This window comes from Pocillopora damicornis, chromosome 2, assembly GCF_964200805.1.
Source record: "Pocillopora damicornis chromosome 2, jaPocDami1.2, whole genome shotgun sequence".
NCBI lineage: Eukaryota > Metazoa > Cnidaria > Anthozoa > Scleractinia > Pocilloporidae > Pocillopora > Pocillopora damicornis.
In genome coordinates, this window is record NC_142671.1 from 36909976 (window position 1) to 36931472 (window position 21497).

The window sequence follows — 21497 nt, forward strand, 5'->3', positions numbered from 1 at the left end:
ACCACAAAGAGCTCTGGATGTTCAAAGTTATTATTATAATGCATATAATGTGCATTTAGAAGTAAACAAAACCTAACATTTGAAAAAAATTGAAAAATCAAATATATAGAACCAGTCCTTACTACACTGTCCAATATATTTTGTATATCACGAAAGCATAGCAACGAAGAATCTCGTTTTGGAAAGAGTACTTAGACGACTCGAAGAGGAAAGAAGAGGAAAGATTTTACCATGTAGTGGTGAAATAGTCCTTGTTGTAATCTTGGCATATCTCAAGCTTTATGAATATGGCAAAATATTGGTGACCAAAAGTGATATAGATTTTGCTAGAATTATCATAACATCTAGCTAAATATATCCGTTGTATTTAAGCACTGGGCACATATTTCGAAGCCTTTCAAAATTAGCAAACATCGATGTTGGTTTCTGTGCTACTCATGCGAGAAACATTGAAATGAGGAAGTTTCTTTTTCTTTCGTTTTGATTTCAGTTTCGTTCAAACTCTCGTGGAAAGATCGAAAGATATCAAATTTATCTCGGAGCTAGTTGCTTTGGTTATGACATCTGAAATACTCTGAAAGACCCGGAATAGATACCTATCGATTTAGAACCTTAAACACGTCAGCAGAAAGCGATCTTTGAACAAAGAGCTTTATGACAATATATACATGTGTCTATGGAAACAACTATTATGGCAAAGTAAAGTTATTGACTGTGAAGGGAAGAATTAATATCAGCAGTGCCTAAATTAAAACCTTTGATTTGAAATTGCTCTCGACGGATATAAATTTATTTTCTAAGCCTGTTAACTAAAATTTTACAAACAATTTTATTCATTCATGAAAGGTGAAACGTGATCCGACAAAAATTTGCGGCGATTGAATTTCAAAGGTAATGGAACGTGAACATGGCTCTAATATCAGTAGTGGCGAACTGTAGTAATTATGTCACTTGACTATGACAGAGCGTTTTTATCGATAATGTAAACATAAACTAAACTTGTGGTTTGGTACCCAATTTAGGTTACGATTCCATTTAATATTATTCCAATTGATTCATGAAGTGGACGGACAGGTGTAATGATTACAATTTCGATTAAGGTTAAGATGCAAAGTCTCGCTTCGACACCCAAAGCTCAGAGAAGGAAGAACAGGTGAGACCGACTATGAATTTCAACCATAATTTTACGAATGAAAACATTTCAAGAACAAATTTAACAACTTCAGACGGAGACCACGATCAGCAGTTCCCTGATCCCGTACGCGTGTCTGGGATCTTAGCCAACTTTGCCTTGAATGCGCCTTTATCTGCTGCGGCAATTTTGGGGAATACAGCAATTATTTACTCGATATGGTACAACAGCTCCTTGCGTTTGCCATCCCATATCCTTCTACTTGGCCTCACTCTGTGTGATTTTGGAGTCGGTTTACTGGTGCAACCTCTTTATATTATCTACCAGACTTTTTACATCGTTAATTTGCGGAAGACATGGGTGCAGGCCATGATAGTGTTCAACGTCTTGTCCAACATGCTCTGCTGTGTCTCATTCCTCACAACGACGGCAGTGAGTATAGATAGATATCTTGCAGTTTACCTCCATTTACGTTATCGAAGGATTGTCACAGTCGGGCGAGTTGTGAAGCTTCACGTTGGATTATGGCTCTTCTCCGCTGTCCTCGCCTCCACTATTGTTTGGAACGTCACAATAACATTTTTCGCTGCACTCCTTATTATATCACTATGCTTGTTAACTACGTTCACGGTTTATCTGAAGATTTACTCAGTCGTGCGAGGCCATCGTAGAGCCATACACCAACAGCAAAACCAGCAACGTGCGAGAACACTGCATCAGGCGAAAACAACCCTGAGTATGTTTTACATCTGTCTGATCCACGCTCTTTGTTATCTTCCATATTTTGTGTTTCTTATTCTTAGAGATGCCTACAAGCTCACTACGTTTACATACATAGGAACAGAGTTTGCTCAAACAATTGTGTTCCTCAACTCTGCTCTAAATCCTTTGTTATACTGCTGGAGACTTTCTTACTTTCGCGAAGAAGTCAAAAGATCGCTCTCAAGTTGTTGTTCTTTCTCGTAGAATTGTGTTTCTTACCAAACCGCAAATTACAAACAATAAAAGCTAAAACGATGAAGTAAAAAGTGAGTTCATAAATAAATTATTTAAAGCTCTTGTCAGAAAGTTTATTATAGACATGTATTCAGTAGACCTACATGGTTAGCGCAGGCGAGTAAATAAAGAAAGGCAAATAAAATTCCTTGTAAGGATCATAAAGAGACAGTGAATTTACTTTTAAGCCGGCGAAAATTGGAATGAAGAGGGAGGACAGAAAATTGAAAGTACAACCTCTCCACTCATTCATTTTTCCTGTTGTTTTTTCTTTGCTGGAGCCTTTTTCCTTGAGGAAATAATTTAGATGGAAGGGAAGTCGTTAGGAAGTTATTATATTTTAGTTTCCCATTTATTTGGTGAAGGAAATTTAACTTTGATTAAGGAAAAGTCTGGGATTTCAGAATATTCATATATGTGACAACGATGACTTGTGTTTTCGTCTATTCGCTCTGACAAAGGGCTAACGGCTCGAAACCTTAGCTCAGCTCAATTTACGAAACTCTTTATCTTGTAATATCCTCCCCCGGGGCAGCACAATGGTTTATTTAGAAACTTACCCCCTATCTTCATTTGTGTTTTCGTATTTTTTTAACTCTGGAAAACCCTCTCGAACTGTTGGTACGAAACGATAAAAGGTTCTTCTGACCCACCCACTAAGAAGATTCAAACGTACTTTCATCAAGCATCCCAAAAACGTGTAAGTTAACTGTCACAGAAAATTCAGGAAATTTGTTCTCTTGGTTTTTAGACATAATTCTACTATGGTGTTTATGATAGAAGAAGGGATACACATATGTAATTTCGTGATCAAATTCATGAACGTGACTTTGGGTTTGACCCTTTGAGATAAGATTCTCTTGGCGAAATTCCGGTCCATAACAGAGAAACTGAATTGTATCCGGAAATCTTAGATTTTTCCAACAGCGTTCCAGGTATGTTTTTTGATATAATTATTTTTTGCTTTCGTCAAGTTGTGGGCGTAATTGTTTTCACTTTTCTCAAGGACGATGGGCTTGTCAAATTATTCTCGTCGACATGGCAAATCAGTTGCCTTTCTTCATCAACAATAACAACGCGGGTGGATAAATTATCGTTCCGTGATTAGTTTTTTTTTCAGGCTACCACATTTGCCTTGAAGCTTACACAATTAATATGTAAAAAATAAAGATAAAATAAAAAAGTTTAGTCGGGATAAATTGTTTGAAATACCAACCTGATTTTAGGTGCATTGAGAGTCTCAAACATGCCTGAATATTTTTTAACGTTAAAAACTGGCAATTTGTAGTTGTATTGCCAAGGGGACGATGAAAAGTTTCAAATAGAAGAAGGAGAAAATTGCAAGCTTACCTAAGTCTGAGTGACACAGGCGCAAAATTTTTCGTGGCGTTAAATCCCTCTTTTCGGTTTCCCTGAGCCAGAATATTCTACTCTTCTCAAAAAATCCTGTTAGAAAACTGAAATAGTTTTAATTTTGTCGTGCTGATATATCATCTTGCCCAAAATAGCTCAGGTAGCTTAGAGAAATTTTTGATTGACAGTCGAAAGTAAACCAGGATTGCACTGGTTTTGCTACACTCTGCTCTGTGATTGGTCCAGAAAAATCGCGCTACTCTTTCATTAAATCAGATGCAAAACTCACACTAATCACGACTTGGTCGCCTGCTTGTTTTTAATTTGAGTTATTTTTGGCTCTTCAGATTACTTTTCTTTATTCTGATTGGCTGATGTAATTTCTTTGGTTTTAGCTTTAATACACTCAATCGAAAGGCGCTTAAAAGACTAACATGACTGAACCTGTTAAGCAATAAACTTCATTTTCTCCGGTTTTTCAGCGCAAAGTAACCCATACAAGATAATTGAAGTAATGACAAATATATCGGAAAACGCGAGTCGAAAGCAAGATGTGTTTTATTTCAACACACCAAATTTTACGAACTTATTGTGAAAATAAAAGGGTTAGTTTAAAAAACCTGGTGCCGTGTTGGTGTGAGCGGGCGGGGGGTATCACCAGATAATTTGAGTTTGAGTTGATAATGTAAATTAGCTCTCACCAGAGAGTTTTTAAAGCTGATGTTTCGTGGTTGTTAGCAACCCAAAGTCCTCCCGGTAACCAAAGAATACGATTGCAGGGCAGTAACCACTGCTTCTCACCTGTTGGAATAATCCATGGAAACTCTAAACCTTTGTCGGTCCACGGCATCACAATGAAAATAAAAGACCCCACAGAAACAAAGCTATCTTCAAAAATGCCTTAAAATAAACGGTTTGAGGGATCAATCATTATTTATCACCTGGGGAAGGGGGGGATCATAAAAATGTAATAAAGCCTTATGGGGGGGTCAGATAAATGATGATCGGTCCTTAACTGATATGTGGGCAAATTTGAACTGTTACGGCACTTGAGTTTGTCGCCTGAATGGATGATGATCGCGTTTGTTGACGGATTTCTTATTTTGATGATTTTCTTTAGTGAAATAATCAGACATTCATTTGAATTCAGGTAGCGACGTCGCTAAAGTCAACAATATATTAAGACGGCCAACCTTTTGTTTTACCTTTCAGAAGACAGTTTCCTTTTGTTTCGTTTATTAATTATCATCTTGTAGATAATTCAATTGAATTGAGATGTCGTTGTCTTCTTGCAAGCAATGTCTGCTACTTCAAAACATCTAAGATAGAACTTTTCCTTAGTTTGTACCTTTTATGAACATATCTAGAAGTGCTGGCTTTCATTATACACGTGCACTTGAATGTTTGTTAACAGTTTTCATAGTTAATACGATTTTAAGTAATTAGTTTCGATCATAGCACTATGGTGATAAAAGCACACTAAGTCTTTGGGCTGCATCGATCGAACCTTGGCCAAAGTCGGTAAAGCCTCGGAGATAAATGGATTTTTTACGCCAAAGGATGATATGTCACTAAGATGTTTCGGACAAATGAGGTTTAGTTTGTAGCGTGTGTTCCTTTAAGACTTTAACGCCACGATTCAACCATTTCCGGTTTGACTTTCTTGGACCATAATTAAAATTACATCACGACAAAGGAGTTTGAACTTCGTGTTTAACTTTGTTTGACATTTCCCTTGAAATTTCCTGTTTAGCTTAGGATGATTAGCAAATGAGGTCAAATGGCAGAGCTCGATAATGAACTCAATATAAAAGAGTTATTACTAAGATAATTGCCACTTTCCGTTTAAGCTAACACGAAGTGTAAAAATAGATTAGATCGAAACAAATCGAGATTAAGGAGACACGCTTTCTTAAATGTTCATCAGCATTCGAAAGAAGGATTTAAGACACAGTTTCATGCAAATTAGAGAGTTCAAATAAAAATAACAGCCGAGGTTAATCTGCTTCCCTATATGAGAAATTCTGACAGAAATCGGAGTCTTTAAAACTCCTTCTTGGTGTAAATTCTTGACTGAATCAACAAGCTAGCGTTACTGACAATTACACGATTATACGACTTCATACATTTTTTAATATAGCTGTATCCAAAATCTTGTCTCTGGCATTGGAGAAGAATGTGCCATGTTTGATTTTCGTACGTTGTATACGCTATTGGAATAATTTTTCCGTAAAAAGCATTTGCGTCAGTCTTAAGAGGATTTAGTGGCAAATGATTACTTATACTGGTGTTTGAGCGAATGTTACAAAGCCTTTGCCCGCCAAACGAAGAATCTATCATTAATTTCCTTGTAGATAACTTGAACTGAACATATGTAACCAAGATTATCTATAGAGATGTTTCGCTTACAAGCGTTCGTCTCTACAGACAATCCCTCTGAAAACAAATGTAAATAACAAGGATCTCGGCAATCTTTCCGTTTTAAAGTGATTGAATATCTCTAATCTTTAAGCATGTACTTGAAAACTCAGCCTTTCCTCGAGAGTTGGCTATATATCCGTGTGAATTTTAGAGCAATAACTCCTATTGGTGTTCTTACGATAACCTAAAACCAAGAGTTTCCAAGAGAGTTCGCTACATGTCTGTGTGAATTTTCGAAATGTAAGACTCGTAATATTTTAGACAATAAATAGCTAAATATCCACAGCTTCTTACGGTGACTCTTGCCTAGAATTGATGCAATCATCCCATCTCTGAATGACAGACATTAGAAAATACCACCTTTGAAAGTCTTTAGTTTAAGCTCATTGCAAGCATTTCTTAAATCATTATAATTACTCCACAATTATAAGTGTTTGACTTTCAAAGTGCCAATAATCCACTTTTAATGATATCCGTTGATATTAATCCTCAGACAGTTATCATAAACTGATAACATTTTTAATTACCATCTCGTTCTTTCCTACCTAACGATGTCAACATTATCAGTCGTTGCTATAAATTAAAGCGATACCATGCAATCATACTCTGCATATCAAGGTGCACATTTATATCACCCGCTTTGGTTTGAAAAAGCTTCTGGGGTTACAATTATGAAATGGGTTCTACCTGCTACTTTAGATATGTCAGTGGTAAATTGCAGATTATTTCGAGAATCATCGAAATAGGAACCGTATTTCATTTTTACAGAAGGAAAAACTTGGTGAATAGGAGTCCATACTACGCTAACTTTAGGCAAGTTAAAAAAAATCGACAGAAAATTTCCGTGCCAATAGAAACATTTCTAATTGCTACGATCAGACTTGTCTAATGAACTTTTCTTAGGAAATACCGTTTTACCTCAGTGCATTTTCAGAGGATACATGCAGACATAAGCATCTTTTGACTAAATTGACAGTCTAACGAAAACTTCGATCTCGGCCCACTCGAGAAATAAATCCATATTAAAGAAATATTTTATGATGGCATAACTTCGTAATGTTTTGATGGAAGATAACCTCTATGTCTATTACTATCTGAATGCGTAGGCTTGTGGCTGGATTCAATTGACTCACGGTGACTTACACTATGAATTATTTAGCAAAACATGGGCAGTGAAACGTTATTCGTAACCACAATAATGCATTCACATCATCGGCTGGTTGTTACCACCTGCTTGTATTAACCTGTTAACAAACAAGCCACCAGAATCTGGGGAATGTGTTAAGAGACATTGGCAAGTGTTCACTTTCTGACTGAATCATTATCAGCAATTTTCAATGCTATTTATTCTTCATAGTTGGCCAAAGGCAATCTCGTTAAATTATTTATCTTAAAATTGCATGCTCTACGGCTAGGCGGTTCGCGAAAGTTAACACGGAATTCACGGATGTTTTCAAACCATTTGCATTGCTGTGACAAGAACAGATTTGAGAAAATCTATTTATGAAGCCTTCGATACGGTTTTTCGTCGTTTTTCATCGCATAGACGCTGCTGGTTCAAAACAAACAGTATGATTCAATAAACGACGATTAGAAGATGAAAACAAAACTCGGATACAAAGAAAAGGCACACTCAAATCTTTCATAAAAAGAAAAACAGAGTTGATGATTTTTTTTAAAGTGAAAAACGAGATTGATTTATACTGAACATCCGACAAACTGAAAGTTTCACCCAAGCGATGTCATTAAAAATTAAAGTTGTTAAGCAATTTGTATCTTGTGGAAGGCTACCAAAACACACAACACATCACAGTAACTTTGAACAGAATAAATTCAGAAGAAATTGTTATATAGACTGATTTTCAAATTTTGGGTCTGAATTATTTTCAATCACTTCAGCTAGGAATTTCTCTCGATACATTATCAACATTTAACAGTTCATCATTTGCAATAAAAGCTATGACATAATTATATTTATGGCCTATTATTATATATTCTCATCTGACGCCTTCATAAAGATGTGAACCCTGGAGCAGCTTTTCATCTTGCTGAAAAATTCCAAAAGTTTGTTTTTCCAGAGTTCCTGATTGAAATAAATATGTCCTCGATCGATTCTCAATGGGCACCTTTTTTTGACCATTTTGTTTCCTCGTTCAAAATATACTACAGAGTTAGTACACGTTTTTTTTTTTCTTTTTTTTTTTACATAAGCTGCTTGTTGCTTATTAACACCTTTCGTTATCCGGCGAAGGACTTCTTTGCCTTTCGTGAACATCAACAATTTGTGTGCCATCGACGGATTCATCGTCTTCGTGTGGTTTTTTCGCGCCAATTTCCGCGGCGTGGCGCTTGCGCCATTTTGTCCTACGGTTCTGAAACCAAACTTTGACCTGGCTCTCTGTCATTCCAAGGGAATACGCCAACCTTGTTCGCTCAGGCCCGGCAAGGTATTTCGTCTGTTCGAAGGTTTTTTCTAGGGCGAATATTTGATGTCCGCTAAACGTTGGTCGAGTATGTTTCCGTTTCCCATCCGTCTCTCTCTCACCGCAGGCCGAATGGACCTGAGCCGCTGCGAGAAACATGCAGAATTGAGAGAATAAACGCTTATAGCTTTGTAAATTCGAGATTAGTGGCATTAGCTGTGGTTATATATTATGTAATTAGCTAAAGCCCGCGGCTTGGGGAAGAGCAGGAGGAAATTTAAATTTGTAAAAGAACACGAATGAAGAAGCTACAAAGCAAGCATTGGTTTCATAGGTAAAATTTTATGCCGTTCAAAATCTTCAATTTGTTGCTACTCCAAGATGTCGTTTTATTGTGTACACGGCGTTTGTTTAGGTGTAGGCTTTTGTGCAAATAAAGAGCGCAGAGAGGAAATGAAGAGGATATGTGCTATTCTCAAGGATTATAGTATTTATTATCGCTGTACTGTCAAATTAGAAAGGGAAATAATGACCTGGGTGAAGTTAGATATTCGATAAAGTAACAAATAAAATCAACTCTTTGTGGGTGCGCTTTGGTTCAGGGAGATTTAGCCATCCCTTAATTTATATTTCACTCAAGTATTTTTTCAGCCAAACACATTTTTGAAGTACACTTTAGATGTTATTCCCACACAGTCAAATATCGCATTGAGATTGATGTGATGAGATATTTAGTGTAATGCAAAAGACTTGAACTTTTTTCGGTATTCCGACTATGGCAAAGCTTAAACCTGAACCGAGTTATAGCAATCAACAATTTTCCAATAATCAGGATGTATTTAGCCCTTCCAAACTTAATGCTACCAAACCAAAGGAACCAACACGCAACAACTGCTTCGATGAATACGGCATAAATATTTTGGATAATAGTTATTGTGGTAAACAATAATTTTAACCCACTGTTAACCATGCGGGTTACCAGGCGATACCAGAAAATGCTGACAAGAGCAATAATTTGCTCAAGAAGACCGCGGACATGAAATTAAAACGTGCTAAGTGACATACCGTTGAATCTTTCTCGCCACTGAGACTGCAACATGTTGCTCCACAGATAAGGTACGTTTGGCCCATAGCCGTATCGGCGCTGTGGTAGGGAAGGATATGACCTGTAGTGAATGGTTGTGGGCATGCTTATGGATGGATGTGGATCAGGTTTACTCAGAATGTCGTCGATTCTGTAAGATGAACCAGGTTTGGTGACTGGAACTCGTGGAATCGGAGAAATCGGTTGCTTTATTCCGGGAGATAGTGGTGGGTATGGAGGAACATGTACAGAGCGAGATTTGACATCCAAAAACGGGCTTAGGAAAAACTGTTGACGTTCCATTGAAACTCTCTTGTGGATTGCGCTTTATAACACCGGCTCGTGTAGTGATCGTCCAGAGGTGTCGCTGTGCTATGCGTCTTTCGTCCTGCTTAAAGAATAAGTTAACATTAATAAACTAAAGTTGACTTAGGTTGTGATGCGCCTGTCAGCAGCGCAGCCAAGCGTTACACTCTTGATTGATAGGCTGTCGTAGCAAGCATTAATTGATATAGTAGGTTTGTAATAGAAGATAGCGAATAATGGAGTAGTTATGAGGCCATCGAATGCGTTCATTGGCTGATCGCTGACAGGTGTTTTGGGAGGAAGCCAGTGTAAAGCTCCTAAATGATTGAGGGCTTGTTAATAAATTTGCGTTCCACCTCAAGGTGATGATATCGCGCGAAAACAAAATGCTCGACCATTTGTGATCGCGAGGGTTATACAAACGCCCGGAAAAGGGAAAAAAAAAAACCCTTGTTTATTGGCATCCTTTAGAACATTTACAGAACCGTTTACAATTTTGCTTCTTGTAGGGAGCTCAAATGAACCGTATCTGTGGTCTATTTATAGACCAATTGAAAACAATATATTCGCGCGTCATTAGCAATTTGGCCGCCTTTCTGAAAAGATTGTTTGCAATAAGAGCGGTCCATGTGTTAAATGTATCCATTGATTTATTTCTCTTTCGTAAGTCAAACAATAAGCGAGCCAAATGAATAACAAAGAATAACAAGGAGTCATCTTCGAAGATGATAACATCCAAACAGGGTGCTGATAACAATATAAAGAAGGAATTATCTGTAATGGCTTGAAACAGATCCTTGATATATATATGTTATTTCAACACATTTTTTAAAAACAATTGCTTACGTCTTTGACTGAACAATTGACGACATTTACTTCCCTTGCCTAAAAGAAATAAACACACAAGCAATTCTTCTTTTCATCCCGAAGGTTTCCTATAAAAACAGTTTATCAATTCACAAGGTTGTTTTGATGCTGATGCAATTTCGCATGCACAAGCTGGAAAGAGATGAGAGCCGAAGAGAGAGTAAATGTTTTTGTTTTGCTCCAAAAGCCATTTCTTTCGCGTTGCATTGTCGGACAGGAGACATGCAAATCTTTTTGAATAACATTTAATTTCCCTTCATGCGATTATTTCTTTTCATAAAGCTTGACATGATGTCGAATAGGGGTTTTCATTTTATTCGAGTCGTTCGGCTTAGTAGATTGCGTTTTTTTCGTTGTTCTTCCTGCTAACGTAAATGAAAAACTATTTAATTAAACAAACATCATCGAGAGGACACAAATTGAAAAGTGTTATGAGACCTTAGTCTCCTGTGTTCTTAAGTCATAGAAATGACAACACCAAATATCCAACTGAAGTGATTCAGATAAGTTAAGGAATTAAAGATGAAAGAGACTGAAGATGAATTTGGTCGAAAATGCTAATCATGTTGATGTTACTAAGTTACTTAGTTGCAATGTGACAATATTCACGATATGATAACAGATAACTTTAATTAAAGAAAGACAATAAAGTATCTCATAATAACCAATATTACCTTAACATTTTAAACTCAATGGAAATAAAGTTCAGTGAATTCAAGTAATATTGTCAAGAAAATTATCGATTGTATTTTAGTCTTCCTTCATCTTGCTGACTTGCTGACAACAATATATACAAACCTTTGGTAAAAGCGAACTAATTTGAAAATTGAGTAATTGCAGTTTTTGACGGGTGAATAAGGTAGGAAACAGGCCACAACAGGTGAAATGAGAAAAAAAAATTAATTTAAGATATGAGGCCATTAACAAAATATGTGAATATTTAGAATAAATGGCGGATTGAGTCTGCAAAAGCATATATTTCGTCTTCATTGGCAAAAATACGTGCTGGTTAACGTTGTAGATGTTGTTTATAATGCTAATATTTCTGACATGTAAAAAACCCTTGGTGATTGTGTAATAAGTCGCGGCTGAGCATCACATAAGTTGACTGAAAATAATTCAAGTAGTTAATTTGTGAAGAATTTAAAAGATGAATTTCCTAAAGCTCAGTTAAAGATGTAGTATGTAGAAGTATAGATGTAAAAAAAAAAGCGGTGGGTTTTCGAGTAGTGTGATATTTTAATAGTCTGCAAAATTATGAAAAATGGATTAAAATAACACATCGATATCCGTTTCGATTCAATAAAGACTTTTTATGAACTGGATTTATCTTGGCCAGTGTGTTTCAGATGTACTCTAAAGTTTATAGAGCCTATTTTTATAATCATCTTATCTAAGGCCTAAAGTTTTTAAACTGGATTAGCTATTTTAATCTTCGCAAATCTTAAAAATATTGTTTTTTGAAGAATATATATATATAGATATATATTTGAAGTGTATGTTTCTATTTTTCCGTAGTTCAGTGCTCGATACGAAGAAGTAGAGCACGATACATATTGAGATAAGGAAAAACAAAGAGACTATAATTTCTTCCCTACAAGCCTTTTCGTGATTACTCACTCATTAGGGGACTTTATTGTCAAGAATATTCGTAACCATCGTTTATCGGTCTGCAATGGTAGAGGAATACTCTTTGTGGAGTTACCAATATATATATATATATATATATATATATATATATATATATATATATATATAGAGAGAGAGAGAGAGAGAGAGAGAGAGAGAGAGAGAGAGAGAGAGAGAGAGAGAGAGAGAGAGAGAGAGAGAGAGAGAGAGAGAGAGAGAGAGAGAGAGAGAGAGAGAGAGAGAGAGATATCTAAAGAAGTTCTGCCAGTTTGCTGTAGTGTGGCACATGTTAATTTCTATAAATACAGATATGAGGATCTGGTTGTACATCAGATCAAATCTCATGATCCACATTTTCCTTCCCCTTTTGATAACGCGTTGATCTCGCAGGGATAATTTACTCATTAGTCATTCTTGGGAGTAAAGGTTCACGTTTTGCACTGTGTAAGACTTACTATAAAGAAGACGAAAAAACCGTAAAACAGGACAAGGATGGCTAACGATAGAGAAGCCACCACTTCGGGAAATAATTATTAATTGCCAGAGGCCAGTCAATCATACCGTTTCCTTTGTCGAACGCAGAGGCAAATAATGCATTCACGAAACGCTGATAAATGACGATATTTTTGTCATAGCCGAGTTCAATGATTTAATGAATGCATGCATGTTTTTTGATTAATAAGCTTGTTCAATTTTTATTATGGGAATCCCGTTCTAACAAATCAGGATCGCGATCCATTATTTCCAACGGCAGATCGTGGTCACAACTGCGCATCAGCTGAGTACATATTGCAGTAAAGTATAGTTGGGCGGTAATACGCGTGCTTAAACCATTATTTGTAGGCAGATATGTGAAGGTGTGGTGTGGTGTGGTGATGGGCTTTAAGCCAGTGAAAGGAGAAAAGTGCAGCAATTGATTAAAAAAGTTTTCCGCATACCATATGAATTAGCTAAAATTAATAGTTGTTTATTGGACGGTAAAAATTATCAAGGATTAGTGGGCCTCAATTTAGCTAATTAATCATGTCGACAACTCATTAGGAAGGATTACACGAATCATCAGTTACAATGACAAGATAAGCCTACATAAACTTTGACTGGGATGAATAAATTGTGTTCGATGTTTGACTTCTGAGAGATCACTTTCTCGTAGTTTTTAAGTGTTTCCTTTCTTTTCCTTTCTCTTAAGAATTCATCCAGGCGTTTTCCTTTAGTAATGCATTTACATCTTGTGCTAGAGTTAGGAGAACGACGAAATTATTGCAAACTAATATAGCGAACCTCATCTGTCATGGGAAGCAATGTGAGCGGAAGTTACCTCATCATGACAACCAAAGAGCTTACAGACGTGCAAACAAACATTAAAAGCATTAATTGCACGAGCGTATAAAAGTCAGTTTGACACGTCAAGATCCTGGATTAAAAGATTAACGCCAAGAATTTTTCTATTGAGCTTCGTGTTTGATTCATATGTGCTCCAATTTCCAACACTTTTACTTTTTTGGGGTTATCTGGCGTAGCTGGCTAGTTGTAGGCAGACTGTAGATCGCTTGGACGACTCTGGCTTCTTTTTAATCCTTGAATCCACTCTGTAGCTTTAGCATAAGGCAAATTGCACTCTTCTTAAACGCCTTGAGGGTTTATGAGTAAAGAGTTCCACATTGACAGGAAGTATCGGTAGACAAACAAATACCCATTCTGTAATTAACTTATCCTTCCATTTCCATTATGAAATGGGTAATAATAGACAGAAATCTGCTTTGAACAAAAGGAAATGACTTGAGCTAACAAAGGAGTTAAGCTGCCTTTTCAATTATACTTAATTAGAGCATGTTTGGCGCTTTATTTCCAAATTCCTTACCTTTTTAAAGTACTTTATAGGAAATGGTATTCTTAACGGCTTTATTTCGTGACAAATTTATGCAAACTGTTGCATAACAACAGTTGAACCTGCAACCCGTTGAACTTGTAATCCTACGATTTCGTCTAAATCGAATTTATAGAAAGATTTTTTTTACCTACGGAATTATCCAGCCAAGCTCGTCGCTTGATGATATCGACTGATTAAAAGAGTAAAAGATTTGTATGTGGCTCGAAGTCAAACTCCCATCCATTCCTGGCATAGTTACTTGTCGAAACACCATCTTTGTTCGCATTATTAGCCATATCGATATCAGTAGATATGATTGGCTGAATTATACAGTTTGGTTGGTTCTACTTATAATTTGTTGCAGGACAGACGCATGCATCACATTACCACTGACAAACTTTTGCTTTTTTATCACTGGCACAATCGGCTGCGCCTCGTGCGCCTTGTGCGCCTCTTTCTGTTCTTAGCCCATTTTGACGTCATCTGTGATCTATTGCTGAACCGACCAAGGGAATATGGATCTGTCTGTTATTGAAATAAACCTTGCTTGTGCCAGAGGACGGGCTGAATGTGAAGGGACAGCCTCTTTCCTCGTGGATGTGTAATTTGCTGTGTAATTTGTTTTACGGAATTAAATCAACAAGTCAATCCTATCAATGAGAGTTTGAACACCTTTATGTTTAAACAATCATCCACCTTAGCTCCACATATTTTTTTTATGGGCGCCTTTCTATCGATTTTTATGTATATAAACAGAAGATGATTTTAGAATATAATTCGCGAGACATTTTGTAGTTGCCATTAATTTTCATATGGAGCCCAATAGCTAGCTGGTCACGTAGTGACCACGTGGTTAACACGATGGACTCTGGACTGGATGGCCGGGTTCAGGTCCCGGCTGAGTCATTGGGTACTCCGAGAAAAACGACACATATCGTGACGTAGAAATGGCTTTAAGCTGATACATTTTCTTGTGTCTTTCTTTTTCTACTGCTAGAGGAATTAAGTAATTTTAGAAGAAATCCAATGATTTTTCTGGTTCTATGACAGATTATTTATATCTCCACTGCGAGCCGTGGAGATACGATCACTATCTTTTACATTCGTGTTAAAACAGCTATGTTATCATGGCAACGAGGCTCAGCATAACATTTCTACATTTTTACTCACTAACGTAACATTACTGCTTCATGTTAAGATAACCATTGTCAGAGCCCATTACACGGAGCTTCCATCTTCCATACTTACCTTCTGAGTCAACCCTGAATTTTTAGAAGCACCTCCCATTGGGTTTTTTCGCGGGTGTTTGCATCATAGCCAAATCATAAGAGGGCTGTAGTCCTCTTTTGTGAACGTCAGATGTAAAGAAGGAATAGAGGTCAGCCTTCGCCTTGAGCCGCCATTATTTTTAGAGTGTTATTCGAACGTCAGAGTATTTTTGAGGGATATTAAAGAACCCCCCCTCACATATCTCAATCCTAAAAACAAAAAAAAATACGGGACAGGGTTGACTCAACGGTACAGTTGGTATGGAGGCTCCAGGCTTAATGGGCTCCTGGCATTGCCTTTCATCTTAATGATCTATAAACATCTATATACACAACAGCCTCCATTTGGTGGGAAATTATGCACGGATATAAGTCCGCAGACATTATCTGATCAGAGATGAGATTAATGCTCGAGGAATACTGTGAGCTTTGAGGAACAGATTAAGTCCAAGGCAAATTTATGAGCATATTTTCGCGCCAAATGGAGGTTTTTTCGTTTATTAGTCCATCAATCACTTTTTCAATGGGCGGGGGAAAATTTTTATAAACAGCTTACCGTTTGCTGCGGGGGATGTTTACTGTCGGTTTTCTCTGGTATAATGTTATGAGTTATGAGTTTGCGAATTGGATAGCATCACTTGAGGCACATGATTGGATACTCTCTAACTGGTGCTCATTCGGTCACGTGATTCGTTAGGATCACTCGCTCGCGGGCAAGAATAATTGATAGATTACAACTATTAGTAGATATAGCATTGCATGTATGTTGATGGATGTGACTTTACCGTATTGGATATAAACTCTCATGAATGTGGTAACAAAACAGGTGTGAGGTAGAATCAACAATCATATGAAATAGCGGCCATACACCACGTAATATCTTCTGGTGCAGCTTGTTGTGATGACAATTTTTGCAACTTATTTAATTGTTCAAAGCTCGACCAATTGATAACTCTTTCAAATTACCACGAAAAAGAAAACTATTTTTCTTTTGTTTTTCAGGAAGATAGGATATCTTTAATATCTCTGGGGAGTTTTATACTTCGTTCTTCTAGCTATCGTTTCCAAATTGGTATTCTTGTGACAGTTTTCGAACGAGACTGTTCATCTAATTCTTAAAAATATGGCATTGAATCATATTGAGAGTTTTAATAGTTTTCTGTGGAAAAATGGCTTTTGTTAAGATAAGATCCTATTATTATTTTCGCCAAAATGAAACGAGCTTTTCCCTCTTACATAAAATTCGGCTCACCGGCGAGATACGTTTGAGCTTGTTTGAGCTTGTGAGTGAACCATGATCAACTGAGGTTATGATAGTTGACAATGCGCTAATGCATGCAAATGGCTTATGCATAAACAAACATTATCAGTTACCATCGTTACATACATAAACTACTATCCCACGAATTACTCTGACGAAGAGCAGGCATGCTGCGAAAGGTTAGCTGTCTTCAAATTTGCTAAGGCGATATCTTGACTGTTATCAACATTAAGCCCATAATAAATAATAAACTGTCTTATTTGACCGCCAACGCGTTGCAAAAGTTTCTTCTTACTTCAGAGAGTATTGGCCAGATTATCAAGCTTGTGTGAACACAAACACACTCAAGTGACCCTTTCTCTCGATCCTGCCAAATTAGAAGTAGACGAACGTTTTCAGGAAAGCGAACATTTTCGACATTTATCTAAGTGATATGCAGGTAATATGAATGAAGGCAATTTAATAATTTAAGTCCCATATTATTCTTATAAATGATTAAAGTTCAATTTGGTTGTGATGAATTTTTAAGGTCTGACATCAATTCCGTAGAAAAAAACGACGTTTGAAATAAACTAACTAACTCTAAGGGTAATGTTTCCGAGCGATCTCTCGGTCATCTTCAAGAAAATAATACTAAGAAATAAAGCTTGATTAATTATTTGTACGATGAATCGGAGTTCCAGTTACAGCACAGTTATTTTATGGGCAGCGACAAATAAAAGTTTTAACAGTGAACCTGTTTAAATTTTTTTTAATGAAGCTACTTACAACGACTTATCACCAGACAATTTCTCCCGAACTGGATGTTAAAAAACACTCATAGCAGGTGAGTAATATTCACTATTGCATGTCATTATAAGTAGCTTCATCAACAAAATGATATAAACATACGGCATCGCAATTTTGTATAATCTTAAATTTTTCGGGATTCTCAGTGAGGACTGTCCTCGAACCGAAAGAAAATCCCCAGAGAAATAAAGAAAATTTATCCTAGGGGGAACCCAGTATTTTTCGTACTTGGACTCGCTCGTATCCACTTATGAATCCTCTATCGTGTAGCTCCCCTCTGCAAAACACAAAATATCTCCAATATGCAAATCCAAGAAAAGGTTTTTAGGTACACGCTAGTCAGCGGTGTTGAAAAATTTCCTTCAAGTATCCTCTGCGGCACTACACCGGCCGATTGTAAACTTTGAAAGTTTCTCGCAGGAAAAAGGGAAGAAGCCTAGGCCCTTAAGTTATGTTTATTTTCTCTGTTAAAGTCAACAGTAATTTAATCTTAATGTTGAGTAACTCCGACCATATTGATGATATGCTAAGAAGTAGATTAAGGAGTCCGTAAATAATGGCACCCGTAAAGAAAAGAGATTTTAAGATAAATCTCATCCATTTACCTGCACAATAACAAGGAGACGCAAATTTCTCGTTCATTTCATATTAAATTTATTCAACGTAGACGTTGTGTCTGTCTTTTACTAACACTATCTTTAATTACGACGGTCACTCATTTTTCTAATGGATATAGCTCAAGTTTTACCAGCAGAGAATAGAGAATTCAAGTCGTCACACCAAAACGGTGGATCGAGTATTTTTTTCAGAGAAACTTCTTTGCATATTGATTTAGTGTTTATACTGTTTAACAGAATATTTTCCTTTTAAAGTTTAAAATACTACTTTGCAATTAAAAGACTTCTGCTACCAGACACCGCCTCTGGGCTTTGTGAATACCAAGTATGGATATTAACAAATCAAAAATAAGCTTAAGGATTATGAAGAAAAGTAAGAAAGAATTGTGAATGAAAGAAATATTTACGATTTTACCTACGTGGGGAGTTTGAGTACAATCTATAGTGTATTCCAGATAACCTACAGCGAGCATTCTATTTTTTATAGCGCTGAATAATAAAACACAGCTGTTTAAGTCTTTAAAACAACTTAAAAATGGCGAATACATGTGCGCTCTCAATACAAAGGTTTTTTTTTTATCACTATTTCCCTTGAAATCAAGCACTTTGTGAATTGCGGGAGGAAGAAGAATTTTTTTGGATTCATTTTATTGACGTACAGTTGCAATGAAGGATGTTGCAATCCCCTGGTATCACCAATCAGCTTTATGTATATACAACATTAAAATCCTTACACAAGTCAATCAATTAACCTAAATTTATGGGTAATTTGCAGCGTTCAGACAGAAAGGCACCTCTCCTAATTTGTTAGTGGCTTTAATTCAACTTTACGAGGTTTTGTTTTGGTTGGCTGTGACACGCAATTTGATGATTTAACTGACAGAAGTGCATCTCCTGTTGTTCTCAATCTTGAAATACACCTGGGGTTTCAGAGCGATGGAAATCGCTCCTGTCGAGGGAAACAAAAAAAAATAAAGTAATTATGAACATGCTTAGTCACAAGACTAAAACCCATCTTAAACAGATGTCCCTTTAGTCAGTTTTTAGAACTCACGAGAATAACTTTTGTCCGCTGAGAAGAACACTGGGAAGAACGTTTGATCCAAAATTTTAATGATTTTAACACGAAGCTGCGCTGAAAGAGAGGTGTAGTAAGTCTACAAAAAACATCTTAGCATCAGGTTATGAATGTTATTACAATGCTGTGACCAATGTGTTGAAGTGATAATCGTTTGCATTACTCGGAGGACTCTTTCTATCTACAAGCCCCTGGCACACCATGTGATATTTGCAACTTTCGCCTATATAACTGTTCGGAGGATGAGGCACATTGACGTGTTAACCGGACTATTGGCTTTGGTAGGCACGCTGATTGCTATCATTGGTAATATCTTGGTCTGTTTGACGATTTACAGAAATTCTCGGCTTCGAACGCCAACAAATGTGTATATCGCGGCCCTAGCCATTCTCGGTTTCTTATTCGCCGTCTTCATCGGGCCTACAGTAACTGCGACTCTTTTTGCAGGAGAGAGGTGGATCTTTGGAAGACAATTCTGCAGCTTTCAAGCGTTTATGACGTTGTTCATTGAATTCGCTACTCTCCACACTATGGCACTGACAGCAATTAATAGATATTGTCGAATAACTAAACCAAATATTTACAAAAAGCTGTTTCCGTCCAAACGCCGATCTTGTGGCATTCTGGTTCTGATTTGGGCAATCCAATTCGCATTTATACTGTCCTTCTCTTTGCCGTCCTTCGCGAAGTACGAGTTCAGTGAAAAGCGGATAAGCTGCATCCTGATATTCGACAGTTCCTCTGTAGACATTGTCTACAGCACAGTTAAAGCGGCTTTATATTTTGGCGTGACATCCGTAATAGTGGTTTATTGCTACGCTAAGGTGTTCTGTAACATTCGAGAACACACTCGCAAGATCTCATGCACGTTTCGAACGAGAGATAGGCTGAACATTGAAGAGATAAAAATAACTCGAACCGTGTTCGGCGTTGTGTTATTCTTCTTGGCTTGCTGGATTCCAGAGTACATTATATCCATTATAACACGGTTGCAACCCAATCATTTACATCCTTCAGCTAATCGAGTCATTGTGTTCTTCCTCTTTCTCAGCTGTTCCTTGACACCCTGGGTTTACGCAGTGACGAATAGAGAATTCCGAAATGAATTCAAACGCTTGTTGACTTGCAAAGCTAAGCGACGGGAAGAAGTGTCCGATTTACCAGCGACTGTCGAGGAAGGTGAGGTGCCATGCGTAATTTCCGCTTCCACAAAGTCACCACGAAGATAATTACTCACTTTTATTCTGTCTTAAAAAAAACATATTTTGCCTAAGAAGAACTTTTAAAGGTCTTTCATCCATTGAGTAGCAAGCTCTTTGAAGGCTAAATATGACATTAGATGAAAGCTTTTTATAGCTTGGAAGTACTGATTTCGGAAGACCTTCGATGCTTTATTTATGCAAATTGATCTGACGTTTGGAAGAATAATCTCCCCTTGTATGATTTTCAAGCACTATTTTCTGGTTAAAATTCACGTCGAGTCGTCTAATCTTAGTTGTACAGGCAGTCTCCGCTGCTCAGTAGGACTAGCAGAAAGAGATCAACGCGTGATACCTTCGCCTCAGTTGGAGAGATCTTTGTTCAGTCCTCAATTTGCAGTTATGTGCCTTATTTCAGCTCCCTCGGAACATTCAGTATGCAGTCGAATCTAAGGTTACTTGGAATCATACTGTTTTTAGTTCATTTGTATAAAATAACACGCGCATGGAATAAAAAAACCACTTTGTTGTAAGAGGGACGATATGGTTGTCATGTTACAATAAGGAGTCCTTTTCTTTGACGATGAAATTATAAATTTTTAGTGAAAATTTAAGGATCTAAGATTAATTTAGAACCATTTAGCAGCTTCTAAATTTTGTTGATACACTTTATTGATTTACTGAGCCATGATCAGTTATAATCACTTGACAATTCCGTTTAAGCGGAATTTCTTTTCAATGATTACACCTTTGCAGGGATCAGCTTTATATTAAAAAACACAATTTTATCTCTATAAAATGTATTTTGTGTTAATCTCTCTAGTCTTTCTCATTCTTCCATATAATTACTACAGTCTGGATTCAGAAGAGGAACAGAATCATGTATGTGCACCTGACCATCCCCAGCCTAAATGAAATGTCGAATTGTACCCATCTTGCTTTGCGGTTCGGGGTTTTACAAGAAGTATTTTATTTCCCAAAACTGTTAACAGGAACCTAGAATTTTGGCTCCTCGGGAGAGTTCATGGAAATGCTTAAGAATTCGTATTTCAAGGAGCCTGGTAAAGTTATATCAGGTAAAATTCAATTCAGTTCCTTCCGAAGCCTCGGTAAATTTGGCAAATTCCTTAATGATTTGTAATGTACTGTTGCTATTAAACAAAGGAGACAAAGACGGCAGATAACAGACCCACAAAAAAGACAT

General features: G+C 36.9%; 3 protein-coding genes across 4 annotated transcripts; 2 read left to right on the forward strand and 1 right to left on the reverse strand.

The window, feature by feature from the left end:
* Positions 1-946: 946 nt before the first annotated feature.
* LOC113685550 (adenosine receptor A3) lies at positions 947-2293 on the forward strand. The gene has a single exon (XM_027203074.2). The coding sequence runs from the start codon at positions 1166-1168 to the stop codon at positions 2096-2098; it is 933 nt and encodes a 310-aa protein (XP_027058875.2). The 5' UTR covers positions 947-1165; the 3' UTR covers positions 2099-2293.
* Positions 2294-6349: 4056 nt separating this feature from the next.
* LOC113685596 (homeobox protein Nkx-6.1) lies at positions 6350-9922 on the reverse strand. Its single transcript, XM_027203129.2, has 2 exons — positions 9391-9922; positions 6350-8471 (listed from the first exon to the last, which is right to left on the reverse strand). The coding sequence occupies exons 1-2, from the start codon at positions 9710-9712 to the stop codon at positions 8128-8130; spliced, it is 666 nt and encodes a 221-aa protein (XP_027058930.2). The 5' UTR covers positions 9713-9922; the 3' UTR covers positions 6350-8127.
* Positions 9923-17261: 7339 nt separating this feature from the next.
* On the forward strand, positions 17262-21092 carry LOC113685552 (melatonin receptor type 1B-B). Of its 2 annotated transcripts, XM_089195042.1 has the most exons (3): positions 17262-17436; positions 20146-20273; positions 20590-21092. In XM_089195042.1, the coding sequence occupies exons 1-3, from the start codon at positions 17414-17416 to the stop codon at positions 20616-20618; spliced, it is 180 nt and encodes a 59-aa protein (XP_089051168.1). In that variant the 5' UTR covers positions 17262-17413; the 3' UTR covers positions 20619-21092. The 2 variants fall into 2 exon arrangements, with proteins under 2 accessions (XP_089051168.1, XP_027058877.2); XM_027203076.2 differs by lacking the exon at positions 17262-17436 and having other exon boundaries at positions 18039-20273; positions 20590-20757.
* Positions 21093-21497: the final 405 nt, after the last annotated feature.

What these genes read in the sequence shown, in the direction of transcription:
- LOC113685552 (XM_027203076.2), top strand. Translation starts at nt 19,205, where the DNA reads ATGTTATTACAATGCTGTGACCAATGTGTTGAAGTGATAATCGTTTGC. An exon ending in ACCAGCGACTGTCGAGGAAG is followed by an intron (nt 20,274 to 20,589) that starts GTGAGGTGCCAT and finishes GTCTAATCTTAG; the next exon opens with TTGTACAGGCAGTCTCCGCT.
- LOC113685596 (XM_027203129.2), bottom strand. Translation starts at nt 9,712, where the DNA reads ATGGAACGTCAACAGTTTTTCCTAAGCCCGTTTTTGGATGTCAAATCT. An exon ending in GTGGCGAGAAAGATTCAACG is followed by an intron (nt 8,472 to 9,390) that starts GTATGTCACTTA and finishes TGTTTCTCGCAG; the next exon opens with CGGCTCAGGTCCATTCGGCC.
- LOC113685550 (XM_027203074.2), top strand. Translation starts at nt 1,166, where the DNA reads ATGAATTTCAACCATAATTTTACGAATGAAAACATTTCAAGAACAAAT.